The sequence below is a fragment of the Heteronotia binoei genome, chromosome 7 (genome assembly GCF_032191835.1).
Source record: "Heteronotia binoei isolate CCM8104 ecotype False Entrance Well chromosome 7, APGP_CSIRO_Hbin_v1, whole genome shotgun sequence".
In the NCBI taxonomy this organism is placed as follows: domain Eukaryota; kingdom Metazoa; phylum Chordata; class Lepidosauria; order Squamata; family Gekkonidae; genus Heteronotia; species Heteronotia binoei.
In genome coordinates this window covers 110,413,584-110,437,312 of record NC_083229.1, presented here as the reverse complement: position 1 = coordinate 110,437,312, position 23,729 = coordinate 110,413,584, and the positions used below count along the sequence as shown (strand labels likewise).

Sequence of the window (23,729 nt, the reverse complement as noted above, 5' to 3'; positions counted from 1 at the left end):
TACTTGCCACAAAGGGAAGAAGGAAGCACACAAGCACAGGAAACAAGCTAGGTTTGTGTCCGCCGTGGAGAAACAAAGAGTGATTGTCATTAGGGATGGGCATAGACAAGAAAGATAGAGGTCGGTATTGGTCCATGAGTTTTACAGATCATGAATTTTCACAACATAAACATAATAAAACGATATAGTACACTACAATAATTACAAATTAATAGTCAGACTGTAATAAAATACAGCATTTTAACTAACATGTCCTTTAAACATATACTGGAAATTTTGGATATTTATTTGCTTCAGACACTTTCAGTAAAGAGCCTATAGCCTAAGGAATCTCCCCTGGATGGCCCCTCTACCTGCCCTCCAAGCCACCTGCAGATTGCCGTGGGGGGGGGGGGAGGGAGGGAGATCCTATGGTCCAATGTGCAAAAGGGGGGGGAGTCTATTAAAAAAATTCAAGCTAGAGGCATACAAGTTGCAGCAGGCCTTCCCAGGATAGTCCTCTACCTGCTCTCCAAGTTGCATACAGATTGCCATTAGGGAAGGGTGAAAAGATCCTGTGGTCCACTATGCAAAAGGGGAAGTGAAAAACTCCTCCCAACCTATAAGCAACAAAGTTGTTTGCAGGGCCATAGAAGAACTTCCTACCTACAACTAATGCCTCTGTGCTGGGTTGTCCGGCCTGTGGACTGCTCCTATGAACAAAAAAGACTGCCTGGAAAAATTTGTGATGTCTGAATGTACCTGTTCTCTCGGCCTCAGTATGGGGACGATAATACTGGCCTGCTTCATAGGGCTGCTGTAAGGATTACAACAAAACGTCTATAAAGGCCACTTAACAGTGAAAGGACATTAAGTATGAAAGCACTTTATTATTCAACTTCATTTTTGATGTTGTCATGTTGAAATAGCTTGTGTTGGCAGATGACAGGGAAATTACAAATTTTATCTGGGTTTAGGGTCCAAATCATTACTAACAACTCAAGTAGGAACTCTTCATTTTTATTGATCATGATTAAGGAAAGCATCTATTTTCTAAGAAAGTTCAAGATGCTGACACTGTTGCATTGCTCATCTTTGGTACTTACAGGAAGTTTTACATTGCAAGAATACAGAGAGAGAGAGTCAGTGCATGTATACTCTATACTGCACTGACTCTAAACTAATAGAAAAACAATCTATTCTTCCTTCTTAACATTGTTAAGAATACTGCTACCTTACCTATTGTATACTACAAGCGCACCTATTGTATGCTACAAGCTGACTGCTATAGTTTTAAGAAACAAGATATGCGTTCAAGGTTAGTTAATCTCTCCAAAACTAGTTACACACCAATTAATGACAACCTTCAGATTTTCTTAATTTATTGCCAGTTGGATTATATGATGCAAGATCCTTTTACACTTGAAATGAAGAATATAAAATATTCTAGAAGAGAAATTTTAAACAAAAGAATATGAATCTAATATGTACTCTTTTAAGTGGTTTTAAATTCAGACCTGTTAACAGAACTTACATTACACATTTGTACAACACAGTCATAAGTAGGTAGGCCAGCTAAGACAATCAGCCATACACTATGTAGGATCAAGTTTGTCTCCATCTGTATATATTTCAAGTGGTCCCCACTGGCCATGCCAAGCAAAAATCATGCTTGTGAATTTGAAGAAAATGATATTGGATTTATAAAGCCACCCTCCACTCCAAAGAGTCTCAGAGTGGCTCACAATCTCCTTTACCTTCCCCACAACAGACACCCTGTGAGGTGGGTGGGGCTGGAGAGGGCTCTCACAGCAGCTGCCCTTTCAAGGACAACCTCTGCTAGAGCTATGGCTGACCCAAGGCCATTCCAGCAGGTGCAAGTGGAGGAGTGGGGAATCCAACCCTGTTCTGCCAAATAAGAGTCCTCACACTTAACCACTACACCAAACTGGCTCTCCAGTTTGCTTGCTGGTTTAAAGTTTCACTGATCCACAGGGCTTTTTTTACCACAGGCTGCAGTACTACTGGGAGTAAACCCTATTGAATTAAATGGCTATTATTGTTGAGTAGATCTCTTTAGGACTTCTCTCTCATTGTCCTGAGCCAGTTTATAATTTGCCACAAAAGCAAGTGAAATATCATATCCTTTTAAAAGCAGATTTCAAAAACTTGCTCATTAATTCAGCACATTTTAGCTGATCCTAATCTCTGGTGGGGAAATACTGCTTGGAAGGTAGTTAAGAATAAGGAAATGTGAATGCAGAGGTAACTGCAGCTAGTACTGTAGCTGCTCATATTGTTTTGTAAGTAGCTGTTTCTGTCTTCAGTATGTCTTGACGTCAGATCACAACCCCCCACATTCTGCCCCCCACCCAGTGTTTAAAGTTGCTCTTTTTGACAGCAGTAGCAATTCCTACTCTGAAGACAGCTAGCTGTTCAAGCCAAATTGGAAGTGTAATTATGAGTAGAGTTAAGTCCATTGAGGTCCACGAGTTTAGGAAGAGGTAAGTCTGTTAAGAGGAAGGTTCCCATATGCAGAAAAACACGATATTTTGGTAGACAGATGATGGATAAGATAGCATTTTTCTGGAGCAGCTTCAAAACATAGTTCAGGGAAATAAAAATTAATTTCTAACTACTTGCTCAACAAGCTGCCGTTTTGTTTCTTTTAGAGAGCGCTGGCTGAACAGAATGTTCAGACTGAATCGTCTAGCAGACAAACTTATCTTGGAACTTAGCAACCTACTCAGTTGAGCATGTGAAGCAATATAGGGTTGGCATCTCCACGTAACATTCTGGTAAATAAACTCTTTACATCACTCATCTAGTCTGTTTTTTTAGCTATTTTCTAGTCTCCCTTTTGACTCCCATCAAGCCCTTGCAAGTTGACTTGCAAGAAAAGATAGAAGAAAACAAAATTCTATCTCCTGAAATGTTTATTGCCCCACATGTTCCCCAGAGAGCACTTCGATCAAATTCTCAAAATCTTTTGACTGTTCCTGGGCTGAAGGAGGCTAGGCTAAATTCCACCAGAGCAAGAGCCTTCTCGGTGGCAGCCCCAACAATCTGGAACTCCCTCCCAGAAGCCATCAGGGCCCTGTGGGACTTACCGCAATTCCGCAGGGCCTGCAAGACTGAACTGTTTCAGATAGCATATGACATTTAAACGGGAGAGGGCTGCCACCTCACCTGGATCTATCAAGACCAGCTGCCTAGGATCTGACCACTTTGGAGAAAGGAAAATATTATAAGATCTTGCCTGAATATATGAAGTAGCACCATTGTTATTTTATCTGACTGTTTTATTGTTTTACTATTTTACTGTTTTAATATTGTTATCTTATATTGTTAGCTGCCTTGAGTCTTCGTAGAATGGGCGGGATACAAATCTAACTTAATAAATATCCCAAATGGGCAGGCACGAATGTGCACAAAGTTAATTGTGGTTTAGTACAACTAAAAGACTGCCAGTAGCTCAGTGCTGTAGTGAAGGAGCAACTTTCAGTTAACATCCATGTGCACTGGGATTACTTTCATAGTGTGCATATGGACTCTTGAGTTTTTCCCTTTCTAATCTTTGAATTATAATATGATGGTTACAACCAGGATGCATCAAAGAAGAAATTTTGTTTGGCTTCCATTGTGAATGTTGTAATCTGATTTTATGTTGTTTTCAGTTTCCAAACAAATAAAGAAAAGACTTTATTATCATCGAATGCAGCAAATTCGGAATCATGGATCTGAAATACAATTCCTCTCGGAAGCATGTATCTATCAGTGTACCTTCAAAATCGCAAGCAATGTCACCACATATAAAATCCATAGATGATGTAATAGTCCTTGGAATTAATCTCAGCAAATTTAACAAGCTTACTCAGTTTTTCATTTGCGTTTTTGGAGTTTTTCTGTTTTATCTTATTTATGGATATCTACAGGTATGTGCTGTCATTTATAATAAAATATATATTTCCTTCTGCAGAAATATCATCGCTACCTGCAGCATTTACTTTCTGATGCAAGGGTTTATCCATTCATTTTAGTGTTACGGGATGCTGCAATAGCTGACCCCTTCCATTACAGTAGAGGAAAAAAGGTTTTTTGAGCCCTTTCAAATCACGTATGAGGTTTCAGACAGATGTGAAAAACTGGGTGTGTTTATTCAGTTAAGCACATTAATATTGAGAATTATAAAATGATTTGATAGGTTAAAAGAATAGCTGTTCTCACCTTATGTGACTTCAGCAATACTTGGATTGTGCAGATATGTTTGTAAAAGACTGTTAATTGGCTGCATCCCCCTGCATGTACAGTCTGGAGTCCAGTTTAAACACAACACTGGTGAGCAAGAAGAATTTAACCATGTGAGGTTGCATGCGCCAGCATCTTATTTAAAATGGGGACTCCAGGCACTGTGAGAGAGCCACATTGTGCTGGTGATCTAGCATTGAATGCATAGCATGTTGCATGCATAGTGACCAATTTAAACAAGGTGCTGGGCACTAGGTTTTGTCCGTCCAAAACCTAGTGCTAACGAAAGTACTTCTTCACATGCTGCATAATTAATTTATAGGACTTACTGCCACAGCTGCAGTGACAGCCATTGATGTAGAAAGCTTTAAAGAGGACTAGACAAATTCAGAGAGAGCAAATTTACCATTTGCTCCCAATACAGAGCTTCATTTATAGTTTCCAGGGTCCCAGGCAAAACCTACATGATAATAGCTTTTCTAACAGTGGGGACAATGGGTTTATCAAATTCAGAGACACAAGCCGTTAAATACGGTATCTAAATGGAATGTCTGTATTCAGAGACGGTATGTACCTCTGAATGCCAGTTATTAGGGGATAAATAGAACAAGGTTGTTACTTTCATTCCCTACTAAAAAACTTTCCAGAAGCTTTTGACTGACATACCATTTTTGGAGGCAGGATTGGAGGGTGCAGTTTGCAGACTTCCCCCTCTCACTGTAGCCCTTAATGTTACTACCTATGCTGTTTCCAGGGATCCTCTGCCCCCTACCCCCTGTAGTGTTTCAGGTAGCTCAGGAAGGGGAATGGTAGGAATTTTTTGTTCCCTTTGCTGTGGTCCAGCAATGTTTCCAAGTTAGTTATTTTCTTTAAATAAGACATGATTTTTCATGCATTAATACCAAAGGAAAAATGATCCATTTTTTCTAACTTTCTCTACCATTTTAAAAAAGGGGAACAAAGAGCGGAACAAAACCATCTGAATACAGAGATAGTAAACTTCTGATGAAATTGAGTTTAAAAGTTGCATGCTGGTATTACAAATTATGTAATATGACTGTAGGGAAGCTATTTTTAATAAAGTATCTTGTTCTTTTTTTTTTCCTTCCAGGAACTGATATTTTCAGTGGAGGGGTTTAAGCCCTTTGGCTGGTACCTAACACTAGTGCAATTTGGGTTTTATTCTATTTTCGGACTAGTAGAGTTGCAGCTTATTCAGGACAAAAGGAGACGGTATGATAATCGTTCTCTGTTTCTTAAAAGTTATCAAAACATTAAGTATGTTAAATTTGACTCCCATCTTCAGGCGGTTTGTTTGAATACCCGTTACATCTAAACATGGTCTGCTAAGCTTACAATGCAGCCCTAAGCCAACAGTGGACTTCTATGGACATAGATGGCCTTCAAACCAAATGAAACTCCATTGTGGGGGGGGGGGGAGCTGTTTATGCACCTGAAAAGGCATGGAGGAACAAGATGTCCTGGGGCCACTGCCCACTTGATCCTGATTGGGGCTTCATGGCAAATTTAAAGAACTACTATTGCTTCTAAAGTGGGATGGACCTTGGCCACTATTATATTTAGTTTGTTTCTGCAGTGGACTGAGAACTGTGTAACTCTGCTTAAGACTGTAATGTAAGATAGAGCACAGTCAGGTCCCTTTAAAATATCACCTGTTATTAACTTGTCAGCAATTAATGAATTGTCCAGATACAAACTGATATGATATAGAATGGCCTCCCCATCTCCTCTTAATATGCAAGGTTGTTGCATGTGAACTTTAATTGCATCCGAACAAAAATTGGCAAATGTAGCCATGCACTCATAAGATGCTCAGTACTGAGAGATGCGTGCCTTTTTCACTTCCTCTGTTTAAAATTAACTTATTTTGCTGGCCTACATAAAAATAATTGCAGCACAATCACATACTAGATGGCAAGCATGTGTCTCGGGACATCTGAGACATCTGTGTGTTGTCAGAAGAGTGGTGGAAACTTTTGGTAACATCTGAGGTCTAGAGTCTGTTTCAAACACTCTTGTTCTGGTTGTAGGCTTTCCTTCTTGCCTTCATCCCAAAAGCTCCTCTTGAAACCTCAGAGGGTCTTTAGAAGAGCCTTCTAATTTATCACAAAGAGCTACATCCAGAAAAGAAAATCAGGAAAGCTTCTATAGGGGAACATAGGTCTCAGTCACATTTTTTAAAAGGCTTAATATTATTGAATCCAGGCCTCGAATTCAGCAGGAGTTCACAGGAGCACAGCTCCTGAACCTTTCTGACACCTCCTTTCTCCTCCCCACCTACCTTGTCCACTGAATAGTAGGTGCAGCTGCATAACAATCCCCGAATTAGGAGAGCAGGCAGCCAGCCAGCCACCAGGAGCTTTGCCACACCCCCAACAGGCCTCATTAACCCCTGGAGAAGCCCGCACCACCCTTTCTCCACTTCTTATGTGATTTTGGTGGTGGGTGGCTTGCTGGCCTTTGACTGTGGGGGGCGGGGTGGCCAAGGAGAGCCTCAGTTGAGTGAAGCCTGCTTGGGCTGGCTGGATCTCTGGCCAACCCAAGCAGGCTTCACTCATCCAGGACTCTCCTTTGTTGTGTCAGGTTGCTTTTGGCTGGGGAGGGCATATGCTAATGAGCTCCACCACCTATTTTTCTACGAAACGACCCCTGATTGAATCTAATAGGTAGGGTTCAGGAAATCAAGATTTTTATATTCAGCTTTTCGTGAGGCAACTTGGAAGTCCCCAGAAGTGAAGTTCTCTAGTTATTTTGGAATAATCCCATTTGAAAGCCCACTGGGCTGTGTTTCCTGGTGTTTCCTGGGCCCTTCCTCCTTTCCTTTCAATAGGTTGATGTGAGGCTGCTCCAGTTCCAAAGAATGAAAAGTACGGAGCAGCCATGCTTGGTGGATTATGGTTTTAGATGTTTGTTTGTTTGTTAGCCTCTTCCTGCTGGTTGTTTTGAAAAATAAAAAGGGTCTATAAAAACAGCAATAAAACTAAGCACTACCCTTCAGGGTACTGCAATAGGGGGGAAAAGCCTTTGTCACCATTTCAAATGAGAGATATTCAGATTTCAGCACTTTTATAGATATGAAAGACACGAGCTTTTATTTATATTCTGTTGATCACAGTATTTAAAGCCTCTTGTTAGATTTACCATTTGCTCCCAATACAGAGCTTCATTTATATTTTCCAGGATCCCAGGCAAAACCTACATGATAATAGCTTTTCTAACAGTGGGGACAATGGGTTTATCAAATACCTCCTTAGGATATCTGAATTATCCTACACAAGTAATCTTCAAGTGCTGTAAACTGATCCCAGTTATGATAGGAGGAGTCTTTATACAAGGTATGCCTTATTCTTGCTATTTAATGCTGTTCATTTCGGAAGATACACCTTGTAAAGACGCAGCGGGAGTTTCATTTCTCCTCCCTCTCTCCCCCCCCCCCCCATGTGGTTTTGGCTACACCCAAATCCTCAATTAACTCCTGAGCTAACAGCCAGTACAAACTTAGACTAAACTGCAAACAGTGCAGGTTTTCCCCCACAATGTTTTCCTACAACTGTTACAATCTTGTGAAAATCTCAGCTTTCATCAAAAGCCTCTGTGCTTGTGAAGACAAGCTTAATAATTGGCTGGAAAAGCATCAGAAGCTGTCTTTAATACAAATACGTATTGCCTACTACTAGAATGCGTAGGGAGATGTTAACTGAGGAACAGCTGACTTCCAAATCCCAGCGGTTGAAAGATTAGATTTGTATTCCTCCTTTACCCAATTGTGTGCGATTGTGCCCCAGTAAGTGGCTATGTAATTCTGTTATGTTTATTTACACTGGGGGCAGGAACAGGAAACCTGTCTTCGCTGGCCTTTTTGCTACTTTGGTGATCTCAAAGCAACTTATAAGACAGGATGTTTTCTTCACATGAGTCCTCAGTCTTCCAAGGAGACAAAGTAGGAATCAAGCTGCACCTTTAAGACCAACAAAGTTGTATTCAGAATGCAAGCTTTCCTGTAGCAGCCCTGTGGCGCAGAGTGGTAAAGCTGCAGTACTGCAGTCCTAAGCTCTGCTCATGACCTAAGTTTGAGCCCGGTGGAAGCTGGGTTCAGGGAGCCAGCTCAGGGTTGACTCAGCCTTCCATCCTTCCGAGGTCAGTAACATGAGTACCCAGCTTGCTGTGGGGACAGTGTAGATGACTGGGGAAGGCAATGGCAAACCACCCCGTAAAAAGTCTGCCGTGAAAATGTCGTGATGCATTGTCACCCCAGAGTCGGAAATGACTGCTGCTTGCACAGAGGACTACCTTTACCTTTTTGGGTTTTTACGCTTTCGTGTCCTCTAAGCACACTTCATCAGACAAGGAATAGCACTGCTGTGTTATTTTTATTGGATGCAGTGCAAAGTCCAAAGTAGAACGATCATTGTAATAGTCTGAGACCCCTTGCTTTGATGGATGCTTCGGCCATTTAGGGTAATCTAGTTCTGTTAATAAAACCTGTAAAGTGTTACCAGTGGTCTGTTGGTTAACCACAAAGTAACATTGTAGTCCCATGCTTATGCTGGGTTCCTTCCCTTCCCCCCTTTTTGTACACTGGCAAGCCCAACAAAACAGGTTTCTTATCTGAATGTGTGATGTTTAAGTGCAGCTAGCTGTTCATTTAAGTGCAGCTAGCTGTTCATTTGGAAGCTCAGTGGCAGTTCAGTAATGGAGTTGAACCAACAAAAGAACAATTGATACCCTGATTACTTCATAAATAATCTGCAACATTAAAGTGATTTCCAGGATGAAATCCTCTTTTGCCTTTTAAGTGAACAAAGTAACATTTCTAAACATGCTAAAAGGGAAGATACGGGATGCTACTTGTGAAATTCGTACGCCATGGGTCAAAAGAACTTGAATGGTGCACAGCCAGAGTTATATATCATGAAATTTCAGGTCTGGCAGAAGATATGTGGAGGCCATCTCTTTTGGTTTAGTTGGCAAGGATATTTTCTGAAAGTGGAGGTTTATAGGCCTGAATTACATGTGCTGGAGAATGTGATAGTGATAGAATGTGCCAGGTGATGGATTCCAGCTTTGTAGCTTCCTTTGCATAAACAACTCCATGCAAATCGACAACTAGTCCATCAGGAAGAAAGCTTATGCTCCCAGTTCTGCTTACTATTCTAGGTTTCCTAAACAAAACCGTTTGTGATTCTTCAACTGCATTCCGAAGTGGTGCAATACCTTCTTACTGCAGCATTCCACCACACTATTCTCATCTGTGTATATGAGGCCATATTTTGCCATAGTGGATTGGTTACTGCTCCTGGAACACTGCTTCCAGCACTTCTCCAGTATACATACCCAGGCACAGAGACGTTGTGGGAAAAGCAGATGATGCTGTTATTCTTCATGCTACCATTGTGAGCTGCACTGATATAGAGAGTTGTGTAAGTTCAGTTCCCATCCCAGCCTTTGGCCTGAACTCAGCAGCCCCCTTGCCCGACGTATCTCACTGGAAGCCAGCACTGCCACCAGCTTGGCTAGCTGCCCTGAGCCCAGCCCTGCCACCATCCAAGCCCAACACAACCACCGACGTCAAAGGTGTACTAAGCCTGGGGCTGCCAACACTGATGCCTCCAGCACCCACAACTGGCCAGATGCTGCCATAGCCCAACCCATCACCGAACCTAACACCCTCTGGCTGCCCACATGGAACCTGGAGGACACGTTGGTCTCTGGAGACAGGGACAGCCTCCAGCAGCAGCTGACAAGGCCACACACCTGGCACCAGCCGGTGATGTCACTAGCTCGTGTCAGAGAAGCAGCAGCATTAGTGAAGATAAGATCATCTATATGGGATGACCACCCCTGTAAGCCATAAGGTAGCCTCTGACACCCTGGCCAGAGCAGCTCCAGAGAAAACCCATAGATGATGGCCAGACAACAAACTAGGGGAAAAGGAAAAGCCAGCAAGAGACAGCACCTGAAGATTGGTCCTTTCAGGCCCCAGGGAGTGGGGTTGGGGGTGAAGGGGAGAGAATATAAGGACTCCACAACTGGGCTAAAGAGGAAGCTTGAGGCCATGCCTATGGCTAAAATTCAAGCCCTCCTGAGGGGACACGGGGGCCTTGGGTGCAATAACCCTATTTTCTGAGGCCAGGGAAGGCTCCAAAGAAACAAGTGACAGCGGAGGGTAAGAGGAGGGGGCCCATCATCCTCCATCTCCACATGTTCTCCAGTTATATGTAGTACTGCAGAAATGTGGGAAGGATTCAGGCAGTTGAAGCAGCACTGTGTCAATAAGGTAATGAATGAATTGGCTCAAATATTTTGGCAGTGGGGACACTGGATACTAGATGTTGGTTTCCATTTTCTGAAGCTCATATTGAAAAATCATAGGTTATGCTGGTGTATCAACCCTGTTAATTTTCTTTCTGGCATAGGAAAACGTTATAATATTGCCGATGTTTCTGCTGCAATATGTATGAGCTTGGGCTTGATATGGTTTACTCTGGCTGATAGCACAGTTGCACCAAATTTCAACTTGACAGGTAAAAAAAAAAAAACGTTCTTTGCTTGAAATGAATGTTTACAAGGATTAAGCTTTTTGTGAAAGTGGGCACGTGGCTGAAATTTCTGTTTGCAACGTAGTTGTGTCATTCATGCAGTGGCTGCATAATTTGGTTGTTTGTGAAGTCACAGCAGCCGTAGCTAGTGGGATGTCTAAGCCTTTTGGGATTGGTCAAGCAAATCGGAGCATGGAACAATAATGCTTTGATGTTGGCCACTGTATAATGTTAGATTTTCTTCTGCTAGTTTATAATCAAATTCAGCGAAAGCATTTACACCCAAGTTTGTATGATTCTTAGCCAAAGCATTTTTTGACTTGTATAATTTAATCAAAATTCTTTAAACATTCACACTGTCAGGGGCAAATCTATTTACATGTGACAGTTTTTGCCCAGGGAGACAAAGCTGTGCTTAGAGGTTAAATGGAACTTGTAATTTTTGCTGATACAAATTGTTATAAACATAAAAGCTGAGTGATTTTAAAGTATTGGCTCTGTGAACAATATTACCAGTATTGTGTCCGGCAGACATTGGGAAATTAGATTTAAAGCTCTTTTAATAGCATTGAAGAACATGGTAAGCGTTATTGTACAAAAGGGAAAAATAAGCCTAAAGAAACACAGAGTACTCAGAACTCTGTTCATACATTAAATACGCTGGCAGCAAAGAAAGCAACACTGATTTCTTGGATCCAGGAAGAATATACCTTCTGAAATTGGGGGGATGACAACTATAAGAGTTTCTTTCTAACTCTCCCCCCTCCCTCATTTATCCTAAAATAGTAGATAAGATCTATCCAAACAAAACCTGAGGAGACTGTGTGATTTTAAAAGGCTGAGGAGGTCTTCTGTGTGTGGGGGGGGGGTTCCTCCTCTCCGTTTATTATCTCTTAGTACACCATTTATACAAATTAGACACACACACACACACACCCCGTAATGATTAAAAGTGTGCAGGTGGTGATGCAATATATAGGAACTGTCCTTGTTTTAGAAACTGGATCCACATCTATTTTTGCAAAGAACTATGCACACCTAAGGGACTTTTGGTATCTGTCTCCCAAACAGCACCCCAAATCTCAAAATTCCTTCTGGAGCAGAAAGGGCTTATGAGAGCCATGGTTGAAGACAAACTTAAATGCCAAGTCCGATGACTTTAATTGGATAAAGTGTGCTGTTTAAAGAACAAACATACAATGATCATATTTTTATTCTGCCCTTCCTCCAAGGAGCTTGAAGTGGCATACATGATTCTAGCCTCACCACTCTTAACTAGTTTAATACTTTGTTGGAACATTTTTTTTATTATTCAGATGGTAACAATAAATGTAGTGTGAGATAATTTTGCAGATACGTGTTTAAAGCTTATTATTTATGTCATTCGGGCTCCTTTAGCAGTAGGAAAGGTAGTACTAGTTCTGTTGAACAGAAATTGTAATGTATACAAGTTACCATAGCTTTATCCTGTATCTAATAATATGGTCACCATGTAGATTGAAAGCCTGTTGGGGCCAAGTAGAGATAAGGAAGTTTTTTTGGTTTTTGTTTTAAACAAATTTGGAAGACCCATGCAGTTGAGGCAGTGGGAGAACAACAGAGTCAAGAGAAAGGAAGTGACAGAGAAAGTTTTTGAGGGAGGACAAGCAAGACAAGGCTGGGAGGGGGGGCACAGTGGATGGTATCCCCCTGCAGGTCCCTGGTTGTTATATACTAATTTGAAATTTGTAAGTTCATTTCCCCTTTTCTGTTTACTTTAAGGTGTGGTCCTCATTTCTCTTGCCCTCTGTGCAGACGCAGTAATAGGAAATGTACAGGAAAAAGCTATGAAGTTGCACAATGGATCAAATTCTGAAATGGTATATGTTCCATTCTATATTGTCATTCAGATAATTAGGTGTCAGGATGTAGGATTCTGGTATCTTTCTGCCTTCCATGTAAAGTTGTGTGGGTTAAGTGTTGTCAGGTCGCTTCCAGATTAGGACAGCTCTATAAATCAGTCACCTCTGAGGCATCCTATCATTTACAGTCTTGCTCAGATCTTGCAAACCGAGGGCCATGAAGAGGAAACAAAACAAAGAGAAGAAATAAAACAAAGCATTTAAAAATATGTCAGCTTCAAGCATAAATTTATAGAAATTCAAGAATATAAAGGTGTCTTCTTTGCAGGTATATTGTCAATTCAAATATGAAACTTCACTAGACATCTTTACTGATAGAGGCTATTCTAGAACTACAGGGGGTAAAGTAGTTTTCACTATTAGCTAAACTTAGAGACCACATTGTAGCCTTAAAATTACATATTCAGGGATATCATCAAGTAAGATCAGGTGTGGAGACTCAGAAGATATGCAGTTGTTATTACATTCTCCATAAAGATCCATCGTGGTCCAAACAGTAGACCTGGGACAACCAGTCTCAGCATGTGCTAACTAGTCAAAAAGAGGAGCTATTGCATGGTACCATTTTCCTTTGGTACTTTTCACACCACCTCTGATTTAGTACTAAACAAAATAAAGAGGAAGCTTGTCATTAATGTACTATTCTATACTAAGTATGCTTAATATACAGTGATAGGGAAGAAGGGAGGGTTACCCACTTGATTCGCTCACCAGCTTGCTGCAGTGAGAGGCTCATAATAATTGTTGATACTGAAATCTGCCTAGACTCAAACTGAAATCTGCCTGGACTGAACATGCAGTTGTACTGCAAAAAAAGCCTAGGACTTTAACTCAGGTTTGAATGTCTGTAGATGGATGGCCAGGAGGGCAGTTGTGGAATATTATCCACTTTCAGTTCCAACAGATCCTTTCAGGGCCTCTGAGAGGGAGAGACTGGGGAGGGGCAAAATTGCCAGGGCCCAGATCAGCAGGAGGTGCCTGGGGCCAGCGTCTTGCTCCATTCTTGGAATGCATTTAAGTTACCGTACTTCTAATACAGTTCTGTATTGCAGCCACTGGAGGCACTAGGAAAGCTGAGCTCTAACTCTTCTGGCCAGGCTTTTCTGCAAAATTTACTACAAAACTGAGGCTGATTCTGCACTAACCTTCCTCCGTGCCAGGCTTCTGTTTCTCTCCAGAGCAAGCTAGTGATTTCTCACCAGTTGCTCTGTGCTGTCATTTTGCTCGGGGAAAACCCGCAATTTGCCACGCCACAGCATAAATGTTTTTTCAGGTTTACACTGTGGTGCGGCAAATCGCAGGTTTTCCCCACACAAAATGGCAGCACAGAGCAGCTGGTGCGAAATCGCTAGCTTGCTCCAGAGAGAAACGGAAGCCTGACACAGAGCAAGGTTGGTGTGGAATCAGCCTGAGACAGATCCGGGGGGGAGGGGGAGGGTTGAGCAGGAACGCACAGGAATGCAGTTCCAGCTGGCTTGGTGTCAGGAGGTGTGGCCTAATATGCAAATGAGTTCTGTGAGCTTTTTATTGGAAAAGCCCTATGAAAAACAAGGGTGCCATCACAGGGTGTAGCCTAATTTGCAAATGAGTTCCTGCTGGGCTTTTTCTACAACAAAAAAACCCTAGGCAGATCCTTGCCTTACTTATCAGATACTGCTAAATCCATTAAGCAAGCCAGCATTGGAGCAAGGAAAGAGCAGCCAGCGCAGCTCATGGCTGCTACAGCCCTTGCCAGGATGCAGCCTGCTAGCAAGGCCATTATCTTCACCAATCTATGGTTTCCTTCCTCCTTTAGTTCTACCCAGAGCTCCATATTTTTTTCTGCCTAGTCAGATCTTGCAAAGGGGGAGCCCTGTTAGTGTAATGCAGCAAAATGTTTTTTAACATAAGAGAAGCCATGTTGGATCAGGACAATGGCCCATCCAGTCCAACATTCTGTGTCACACAGTGGCCAATATATATATATATATATATATATATATATATATATATATATATATATATATAAAACCTTTTCAAAACCTTTTGTTGTTTTTCATTTAATTCATCTTCTTCTCCACACTTTTCTCCCCCTTCATTTTGCTTGCTTCCTTTCATGATCTATCTTCATTCCTCTTTCCCCTCATCTAACCACCCTGGACCTGAGAAAGTGAGATGGTCATGACTGTAGATTTTAAAAGAGACAAGAAGGGTGGTGAGTGTGATGTCCTGTCCTATGCAACCCCTAGCCTGAAGAAAGAGAGATTGTCGAGGGTGGGAGGCACTCTGTGTGAGTGGACAAAGGAGCGCCACATATGCTTATCAGCTTAGTCCTTCAGAAACATACACAGCCCGTCAGTTAATTGTGTGAAATGACCCACAATCTCTAGGAAAATGTAGTTTTCCAAAGTAACAGCTGTTCTTCCATCAATAGGAATATGCTAACATGGCCACAAAGCACACCATTTTATGATCTCATTAAAATTCCCCAAGATTAAAATAATTTGTTTTTGTAACTATTGCAGGTTTTATATTCCTATTCAATAGGTTTCCTGTACATTTTATTGGGACTGACTTGCACTAATGGCTTAACCCCTGCAGTAACATTTTGTTCCAAGGTAAACACATTAATTTTTTTTTCCATTTTTTAAAAGAGGGTATAGTAGCTATGTGTGTAACTACTTGTTTGTAAAAAGCTATTAACGTAGTTTGGCCATTCTCAGTACAGCTGGAAATAATGCTACATGTATTTAAAATAAGAAAGATAAATTGTATGATTCATAAACTAATATCAGTTGTTTAGCCTGAAAACTCTTGTTTGTATGCAGCCTCATCAGAAAGTTATATTCTTTTTGAAAAGTCAAAGAGTGGTTTTTATAATTTTGTTATTACTTTCTCCATTATTCAATCAGAATTAAGTAAAACCTTTGAATGCTGTAAGCATTTCTGCTTTATTTCAGGCAGTTGATTACAGAATTTTATTTCATTTTTCAATACCTCAGGCTTTGTTTTGCGTTTTCGTAATAATTTTTTTTTGTTGCTCTTGCAGCATCCAGTTCAGACATACGGCTACGCATTCTTGTTTTCCTTGACTGGGTATTTTGGAATCTCTTTTGTTCTGGCTTTGATTAAAATCTTTGGGGCTCTTTTGGCTGTAACAGGTATTACACAATTCATATGTTAACAGAAGATCTTAGTAAAATCCTGCTGTCTAGTCAAGCTTATAGAATTGTTTCTGCTTTATCTACTACTTTTGATTTTGTGAATGGTTTTATGGATTCATGTTGGCAAAAGGTCAATTATTTTAGAAGTTTACAGCTTTTTGTTTTGAAACGGTGCTGCTACATACAAAGGTATATGCACATAATTTAGATCATTCATATTTTCGCTGCATGCATGTATTTTTAGATAATAAGCTCACTTTCCACATGTTTCCGATTTAGAAATGTAGCTTGAAATGTATATGGTAAAGAAATGTTTTTGTGTGTGGTTTTTGTGTGTGGTTGTACTGGTTCACTATGTATAATCCACTTTGAGTCCCTGTAAGAAAGGAGGACTACAAAAAAAACTTTTGATTTTGATTTCTTTAAAAATTAAAGAAATAAGTAAAATGAGGTATCAAAAAAGAAATTACTAAATAGGAAATCTCCAAGTTTCTTATCTATAAATGTAGTCTGTTTAAAAATATACTTTTAAAATGAGATGTTACTTTTAATATTTTAACTGTTTTGTATATGATCAAAATTCCATGTATTCAGGAACATTAAAATAGGCAGTATCTGCAAATCAGTTATGGTATTCAAACTAAATATATGCTGAGAGTCAACACGTTGAAAGAAATTGAAAAAAAAATAATACAGTAAAAGCGAGTCTAGGAGCCTGTGTTAGCATTTGTATTAAAAATAAAAAGTAAAAGGTAAAGGTAGTCCTCTGTGCAAGCACCAGTCGTTTCCAACTCTGGGGTGACATTGCTTTCACGTTTTCACAGCAGACTTTTTACGGGGTGGTTTGCCATTGCCTTCCCCTGACATCTACACTTTCCCCCCAGCAAGCTGAATACTCATTTTACCGACCTCAGAAGGATGGAAGGCTGAGTCAACCTGAGCTGGCTACCTGAAACCAGCTTCCACTGGGCTCGAGCTCAGGTTGTAAGCAGAGAGTTCAGTCTGCAGTACTGCAGCTTTACCACTCTGCGCCACGGGGCCCTTCACATTAAAAATAGACTTGCACATCTTTTTGTCTTCCACTCTAAGCTTGAATATTCTGATGTTTCAAATAACTTTCTATAGACCCCTCCCCTTTGGTCATATAATCACATATTTCCTTTGTGGCCTGGGCTAAGCTGACCCTTAATAGCACATAGAAGGTTGGAAAGGGGCCAAGTGATCGACAGTGGTACACACAGCCACATCTCACACTGACTATTTACTTCTGTACTGCACAACCCCTTTATTTCAACACATATTCCCAATCATCCTGAGGTTCAAGGTCAAAAGATCTGCAGTAGGACCTTAGCCTTGGGACTTTTCTGGCAGCAGCTCTGTGTGCTGATACGTTTGGGGAGAATTGGAAATGCAGAGACTGATCAGTCCTGAAGTCCTGTCTAAGGCCGTTGCTACACCCACAGCTAATTTCAGCCCCAACCATGCTCAGGTATAAAGGTGGAAAGTACAAGCAGGGCAGTGGTACATGAGCCACCTCCACTTGTTGAACAGCAGGTGTTCCTCAGTTGCAGCAGCACAAGACTCAGCTTTATATCAGCAGCTAAAATGACCTTTAAAGGCCTCATGGCCCAGGACCCGCATGTCTAAAGAACTGTCTCTTCTCAAATGTTCCCATGTGCCTAGCTGTGACTCTTAGGTGGACGAGGAGGCTACTGTGATCCGGAGCTTTAGCGACCACCCAGCATACAGCGATATTTATTATTTGTTAGGGCAGCTGTGCAGTTAAATACATCGGTAAAGCATCTACCTTTTAATGAACTAATTCTTGAAATGGAGATTACTGTATTTCATTTTTACCATAAGTACCTCTTTGAGCGACTAACAGAAGCATAAGAATTTGTGATATAATGTTTTTTTAAAAAATATTCATTGCTAAATGGGAACATCATCTTTAATCTTTTTCATATTGGTCCATATTATGGCAACATAGTGGAACCAAGAAAATAAATATTACCTTAATACTGATTTAAAATGTTCCACCCATAGGTACACAGCCCTCGTATTTGGGTGAGTAGGTGCTAGAGATCAGTGGCACAGCCTTCCAGGCATTCATCTCCAGATCCTTCTCCTTCCATCCCCGTTGGGGATGTACCAGTAGCATTGAAACCCATGGGCCCCAGCGGCTTCAAGCATTGCTCGTATCATACCGACTGAGGAAATCTAGTCAGCACAGCCCTGCTGGTCATGGTTACAGCACGGTGAATGTTGATAAAGCTGTTAATGAAATAAGTTTCCCTTGATAATTCGTCCCGTAATTGTGTGGCCAGACAGGGTTACTGCTGCAGGTATGAAACAGAATCCTCATGGGCCTCAGTCCAGAGAAAATTACTTATGTTGAAATCCAGTTGAAAATAAAAAGTCATGTTTGCTCATTGCTAATTTCGTGGACAGTCATTTTGTTTAAGCTGAGTTAACTTTCTCTGCACTGTGGGCCATCATCCGTTGCAGCAGTGGATAGACTGAGTTGTCAGATTGAAGCTTTGTGTTTGAGTTACTTATCTGTAAAATTTACAGGACTGTATTTTAATTGGGCAAGAATGAATGTTTTCCATGCTTTTTTCCCCTCTGCAGTAACAACAGGAAGAAAAGCAATGACAATTGTACTTTCCTTTTTGTTTTTCACAAAGCCATTCACATTCCAGTAAGTATTGGTTACATATCTGTGTTTTATTAATTTGAATATGCTGAAAATATTATATATTTCTAGTATTCCCAAACATCTAATATTATTCTGTTTGGGAAATGAGAAACTTAGGGGCACCCAAAAATTATAAAACACGGTGGCCAGCTATGTACTTGGGTCCCATCAGTGGAATCTCTGCTCCTGTTCTTTCTTGTGGTTTCCAGTCTCTTCTAATATCCTAAAGTTTTAATTATTGAATATCCTTTCTTGTTGACTGTACTGGCTCAATCTGTGTAATCCGCCTTGAGTCTATGTGAGAAGGGCAGACCATAAATAACGTAAATAAATGGATAATAAATATGTGCTGGCCCCCTTCTACTTTTTTTGTCCAATCCCTGTGGACAGAGAAACCAACCGCAAAAGGTAGACTGGAATCAGATTGTTCCTCAGGAGTTAGAACGATGCAGAAAATTTAGTAAGCGATCCTGTCAGGATTTCCTTTTGTTTGACTTGAGGGCAGTGGTGGGAGTGACCCAAAGATGCTTGTAAATGTGGGCATATTTCCCAATTATTATTCAGAGAAGCAGTTCTCTCTCTAAAGTTGCAGGCTTAATGTTTTCTGCTGTCTTGTCTGTGCCTTAAATAAAACTGCTTATTACTTTAACTTAAATGAATCGGCTGCTTTATTTACAGTTTGACCTGTAGACATTATATTTGATAACAAATTTAGTGAAATTTAACCTGTTTCTGTGAAGCCAAAACTGGAAATGAATATCTGTATCTCAGTAAGCATGAATTACAATGTCATATGAGACTATTCACTAGGGAACTGTTTGGTCAGTCAGTACAAATTATTTTTTTAAGCATTTGAAAATGTTCAGAGCCATTGTTTTATAAATAGGGTAAATTTTTACCTGTTTCTAAATGAAAATCAGACTGTAGCCCAAGCCCTGGTCCTCAGATCTTCTTATGGGGGTCTGGATCTAACTAGTTTTTTTCCCCACTTGTGAAAAGAGGCCACCACAAAACTGTGCATGGGGGAAAAGGCCACATGGGAAGGGACTGCACTAAGAAGGGGAACTGGGTGACATTGAGTGAAAAAGCTGGCCAGATCTAACTCAAGCAGCTGTACACAAGGTTCTTGGCATTCATACTTCCTGAAAATAAATTCAATAGAGTTGGGGGAACCAGGATTTATCTCTCCCCACTCCTTCAAAAAAGGTGATCAGTGCTGCCATTATATTTAGAACATATTTGTTATGCAACAAGGGTGTTTTAAGGCAGAATACAGGAAATGTGTCCCGTGCAGTCACCCCTTACTGTGAATGCAGAATGTGTGAGGAGATACATGCACAGACACTTTTGGGGGAATTAAAGCTGTATTAGTGGGCTCTTCCACCAATTCTGATTCTTACCAAGTGTGAGTGTTCGTTCTGCTTGTTGAGTGAATTGTATTTTTTCATGGGTAAAAACATGCCTCAGCTTTCATGTTTGGGAGATTCTGATTTATGTTATAGCAAGAAACTGATTAAAAAAATCTAACAAACATATATCACTATTGCAATGTAGAAACTGAAGGAGGAGCTGCAATAAATAATTCTGTAAGAATTATTTTACTGTCTACTGCTTTTAAAAAAATCCTAGTTTAATCCTGAGACTACAGTTTTGTTTTCCACAAGACACTTTAGTGTGAAGTAAAGAAACATAATGTGGTTGTTTATATGACGCTTTGATTTCTCTCCCCCTGTTTTAGGTATGTGTGGTCGGGCTTATTAGTTGTCCTGGGTATATTTCTCAATGTTTACAGCAAGAATATGGATAAAATCAGACTGCCATCTATATGCAGTATCTGGAAAAAATCAACTGAAGAAAGAAAGACAAGGACGTTGTCCCAGACTGTGTAGAGCAGTGGCTCGGGCCATGCATTGCACATTAACACTTCTGTTATTACATTGCCATAATCTGGCTGATTCATTTTCCAAAGGGAATGATTCTAAAACCAAAGGAGCTGAAGGCCTTCTGTCCACTCGTGAATGGCCAGAAGTGAACACCTCCACGATGGCTGTCTCTACAGAGCTCATGGACCTCTTCCTGTCGTGGGGAAACGCCATTTGCTTATGAAGGACTGCAGCTCTCAGTGACTGTCAGCATCTTCCCTCCCAGTTGGGTGCAGAGGGAAGGGCATATGTGTGATTAACTTGGGCATTCCAGTCGTATCAAAGATGATGACGATGATGATGAAATCAGTGGGTCCTTGTGTTTTATTGTTGGCTTGGTTTATTTAAAAGTAATGTATTTGACACTTAATGGAAGCTGATGAAAACCCAGTGGACTAAATGGAATGTTTAAACCTGCAAAGTTTAGATGATCATGCCATCACTTTTGTTTTTCAATAAATTTTTTTAAGTCTGTCCAGGTTTTTTTTTAAGCTTTTTGTTCAAGTTGTTGTCAGCTTGAAAGAATATAATGGAAATCATGCCTTAAAAGATACTCATACTTTAAGACAAGTGTCGGGGGGGAGGGGGGATTGAATCCTTCAGTGTAAACATTTTCCCCATTTTTATTTATTTTATTTTATTTTAATAAATTTCTATTCCACCCATTCCCAGTTGGGGTCAGGGCGGAGTACAACATATAATAAAACAATAAAATACAATAAAAACATTTTTATCTTGTGAACAAGCAGGGGTGATTTTGTAGCAAAAAAGGTGCCAGAGCTCATTAGCACAATTTATTTGCATAACTCATTTTCATATGCTACATACCCCTGACATCACCGGAAGGTGTACTAAATTATATCAGCTCAGCATCTACCTTAAAATGCTTCTTGAATTATAATTGTCATAATAAAACCTTACTCCTATCATACATTTAAAATTAGTTCCTTCTATGTGGCCACAGTGGCATGATGAAGATTTTCCATCTGCTTTATACATTTTGGTTATTTTACCATTTTTTTGTGAGGAAAATTAGAAAGTTTGTCGAATCTTAGAGTTCAGCAAAATTCTCACAGGAGGTTTGAACAATGGAGCCCAGAAGCAAGATTTTTTTGTTGGCGGGGGGGAGTTAAGAAAGAAAGAGCGAAATACAATTTAGAGGTTCTGCAGCTCCACTCATATGAGCTCGTGCCCAAAATGAGTCCTGTGAACAAGTATCCAAGAGAGTTTGATACACCACATAACTCATCCCTTCACTTAAAGGAACAGGTCCTTGGAGAGCCAGTTTGGTGTAGTGGTTAAGTGTGCGGACTCTTATCTGGGAGAACCGGGTTTGATTCCCCACTCCTCCACTTGCACCTGCTAGCATGGCCTTGGGTCAGCCATAGCTCTGGCAGAGGTTGTCCTTGAAAGGGCAGCTGCTGTGAGAGCCCTCTCCAGCCCCGCCCACCTCACAGGGTGTCTGTTGTGGGGGAGGAAGGTAAAGGAGATTGTGAGCCGCTCTGAGACTCCGGAGTGGAGGGTGGGATATAAATCCAATATCTTCTTCTTCATCTTCTCTATAATTGTAATGAAACAAGATGCAAGTTGGGGGTAAGGGGCTCGACCCTGGTCTCTGTTGGATTGCTTTGTGTGGGAATCAGCTCCTGGGCTGAAGCTGTCCATGCATAAAAATGCATTCTGTACTAGAAAAAACTTGATGGAAACAAAATTCTCAAAAAAATGTTTTAAAGTTTATGAGGCACACCCGTGTGTTTCTCCTTCATTTTCCTCTTGAGAGTTCTGGCACCTTTTTTTCCAGAAAAAATGCCATGCCCTCTTCTAAACTCACTCTCAGTTGCAGTGTCCCTGTTCTTTTTTAACTTTACTGTTAAGTAGTAAGGTAGATAGTCCTGGTTTTATCACAGTAGTTATTCTATTGCAGGATGTTTTTCAGATACCAAACATTTTGATAGGATACCTGTACTAAGTACACAGAATACTTTATGCAGGTATTCTGTCTCTATATGTATTCATCAGTATATTTCTTAACACGGCAATTTTGTGGATACTTAAATCCAGAGAGTGGAGCCGTGAACAGACAAGACAGATCTTTCTACAAACCTCGGGGTGGGAGGGAAGAGGTTTGCACAAAAATCTGAAATCTTTAAATTATATATGTTGGAGTTAACCCCTCCCAAAATAATGGAAGCAGCATAGAGATCTTTAAGTAATGAATGCACTCACTGACCATTGCTCAGCAACCAGAATAGGATTGCCAGATTTCAAGCCTGGGTTTCTGTCAGTAAGGGGGAGGGGCCCTTTCTAGGGCTGTTTTGAGGGAGGATTTATCAGGTTCAGGCCAACCAGGCAACTTGATACCACAAGGCTTCCATGATTAATTATGGCCCAGCTGCTGGCTACTGTTCTATGTAATATAAAGCCACAAAAAACTGGAAAAATAACAAAAAAGACTGAAAATTATTTCAAAAATATATGTGATTAGTCAACTACCTCTTAAACAATATAATCATTAATATCACTATATAGTCCAAAAAACAAGGTAAATGTGCAAGAGAACAAGTTTACAACGTCCTTTCAGTTCATCATGTCAGTTTCAGACTTCAAGCGCTCAATGACTATTCACCCGGCTCTGTGGGAAGAATAAAGTGCCAGTGCTGACTAGATTTCAAGTGCAGATGATTTTAGTTTTTCAAAGATGTTTCTTCTGTTGCAGGTGTTCTATTAAAACTTCCATCTTTTTAAAGCAATTTTAAATTCAGTGGGTTTTCATTGCCTCTAACAGTAAAGCTGCCTGTAATACTGTTTCACTTTCCTTCATCTAAGAGACATTTCCCACTCATCTGCAAAGACATACATCCGTCCAACATACGTTACCAATAATTAATACAATGTAGCCAAGTCAGATAACAATTTACCAACACATAAAGAAAGCACTTCTCGTTAGCACTAGCTCTGGAGAAAACTCAAAAGGTTTTCCCCACACATTCTAGCTTATATTGTCACAATTAGAAACAACTGGTAAAAATTTAAAGTGACATTTAAAGTAATATTTAAACAAACAGAAATAGGAAAAAGAGCTGGAAGCCCTGCACCATTCCAAAAGCAAAACTGAATAACATTATAGAAAGCATGACAAATCTAGTGCTGAATTTAAACCCATGGGTTCTAATGCATCCATTTTAAAAATAAGAGCAGCCTCCTCCCTAAGCAGTATTTTTTAAATTTCACTTTGAGTTTTGTTAGTCCCTTGATATTTATACAAAATACAAAACCTC

The 23,729-nt window shown here is 40.4% G+C and overlaps 1 protein-coding gene across 1 annotated transcript; it reads left to right on the top strand.

Annotated features, from left to right (window-relative positions):
* Positions 1 to 3,644: 3,644 nt before the first annotated feature.
* SLC35B3 (solute carrier family 35 member B3) lies at positions 3,645 to 20,927 on the top strand. Its single transcript, XM_060244199.1, has 9 exons — positions 3,645 to 3,914; positions 5,339 to 5,460; positions 7,429 to 7,583; positions 10,665 to 10,772; positions 12,549 to 12,646; positions 15,193 to 15,285; positions 15,717 to 15,828; positions 18,463 to 18,532; positions 20,268 to 20,927. Exons 1-9 carry the CDS (start codon positions 3,714 to 3,716, stop codon positions 20,416 to 20,418), a joined length of 1,110 nt encoding a protein of 369 aa, XP_060100182.1. The 5' UTR covers positions 3,645 to 3,713; the 3' UTR covers positions 20,419 to 20,927.
* Positions 20,928 to 23,729: the final 2,802 nt, after the last annotated feature.

What these genes read in the sequence shown, in the direction of transcription:
- SLC35B3 (XM_060244199.1), top strand. Translation starts at nt 3,714, where the DNA reads ATGGATCTGAAATACAATTCCTCTCGGAAGCATGTATCTATCAGTGTA. An exon ending in TTATTTATGGATATCTACAG is followed by an intron (nt 3,915 to 5,338) that starts GTATGTGCTGTC and finishes TTTTCCTTCCAG; the next exon opens with GAACTGATATTTTCAGTGGA. An exon ending in ATGGATCAAATTCTGAAATG is followed by an intron (nt 12,647 to 15,192) that starts GTATATGTTCCA and finishes TAACTATTGCAG; the next exon opens with GTTTTATATTCCTATTCAAT.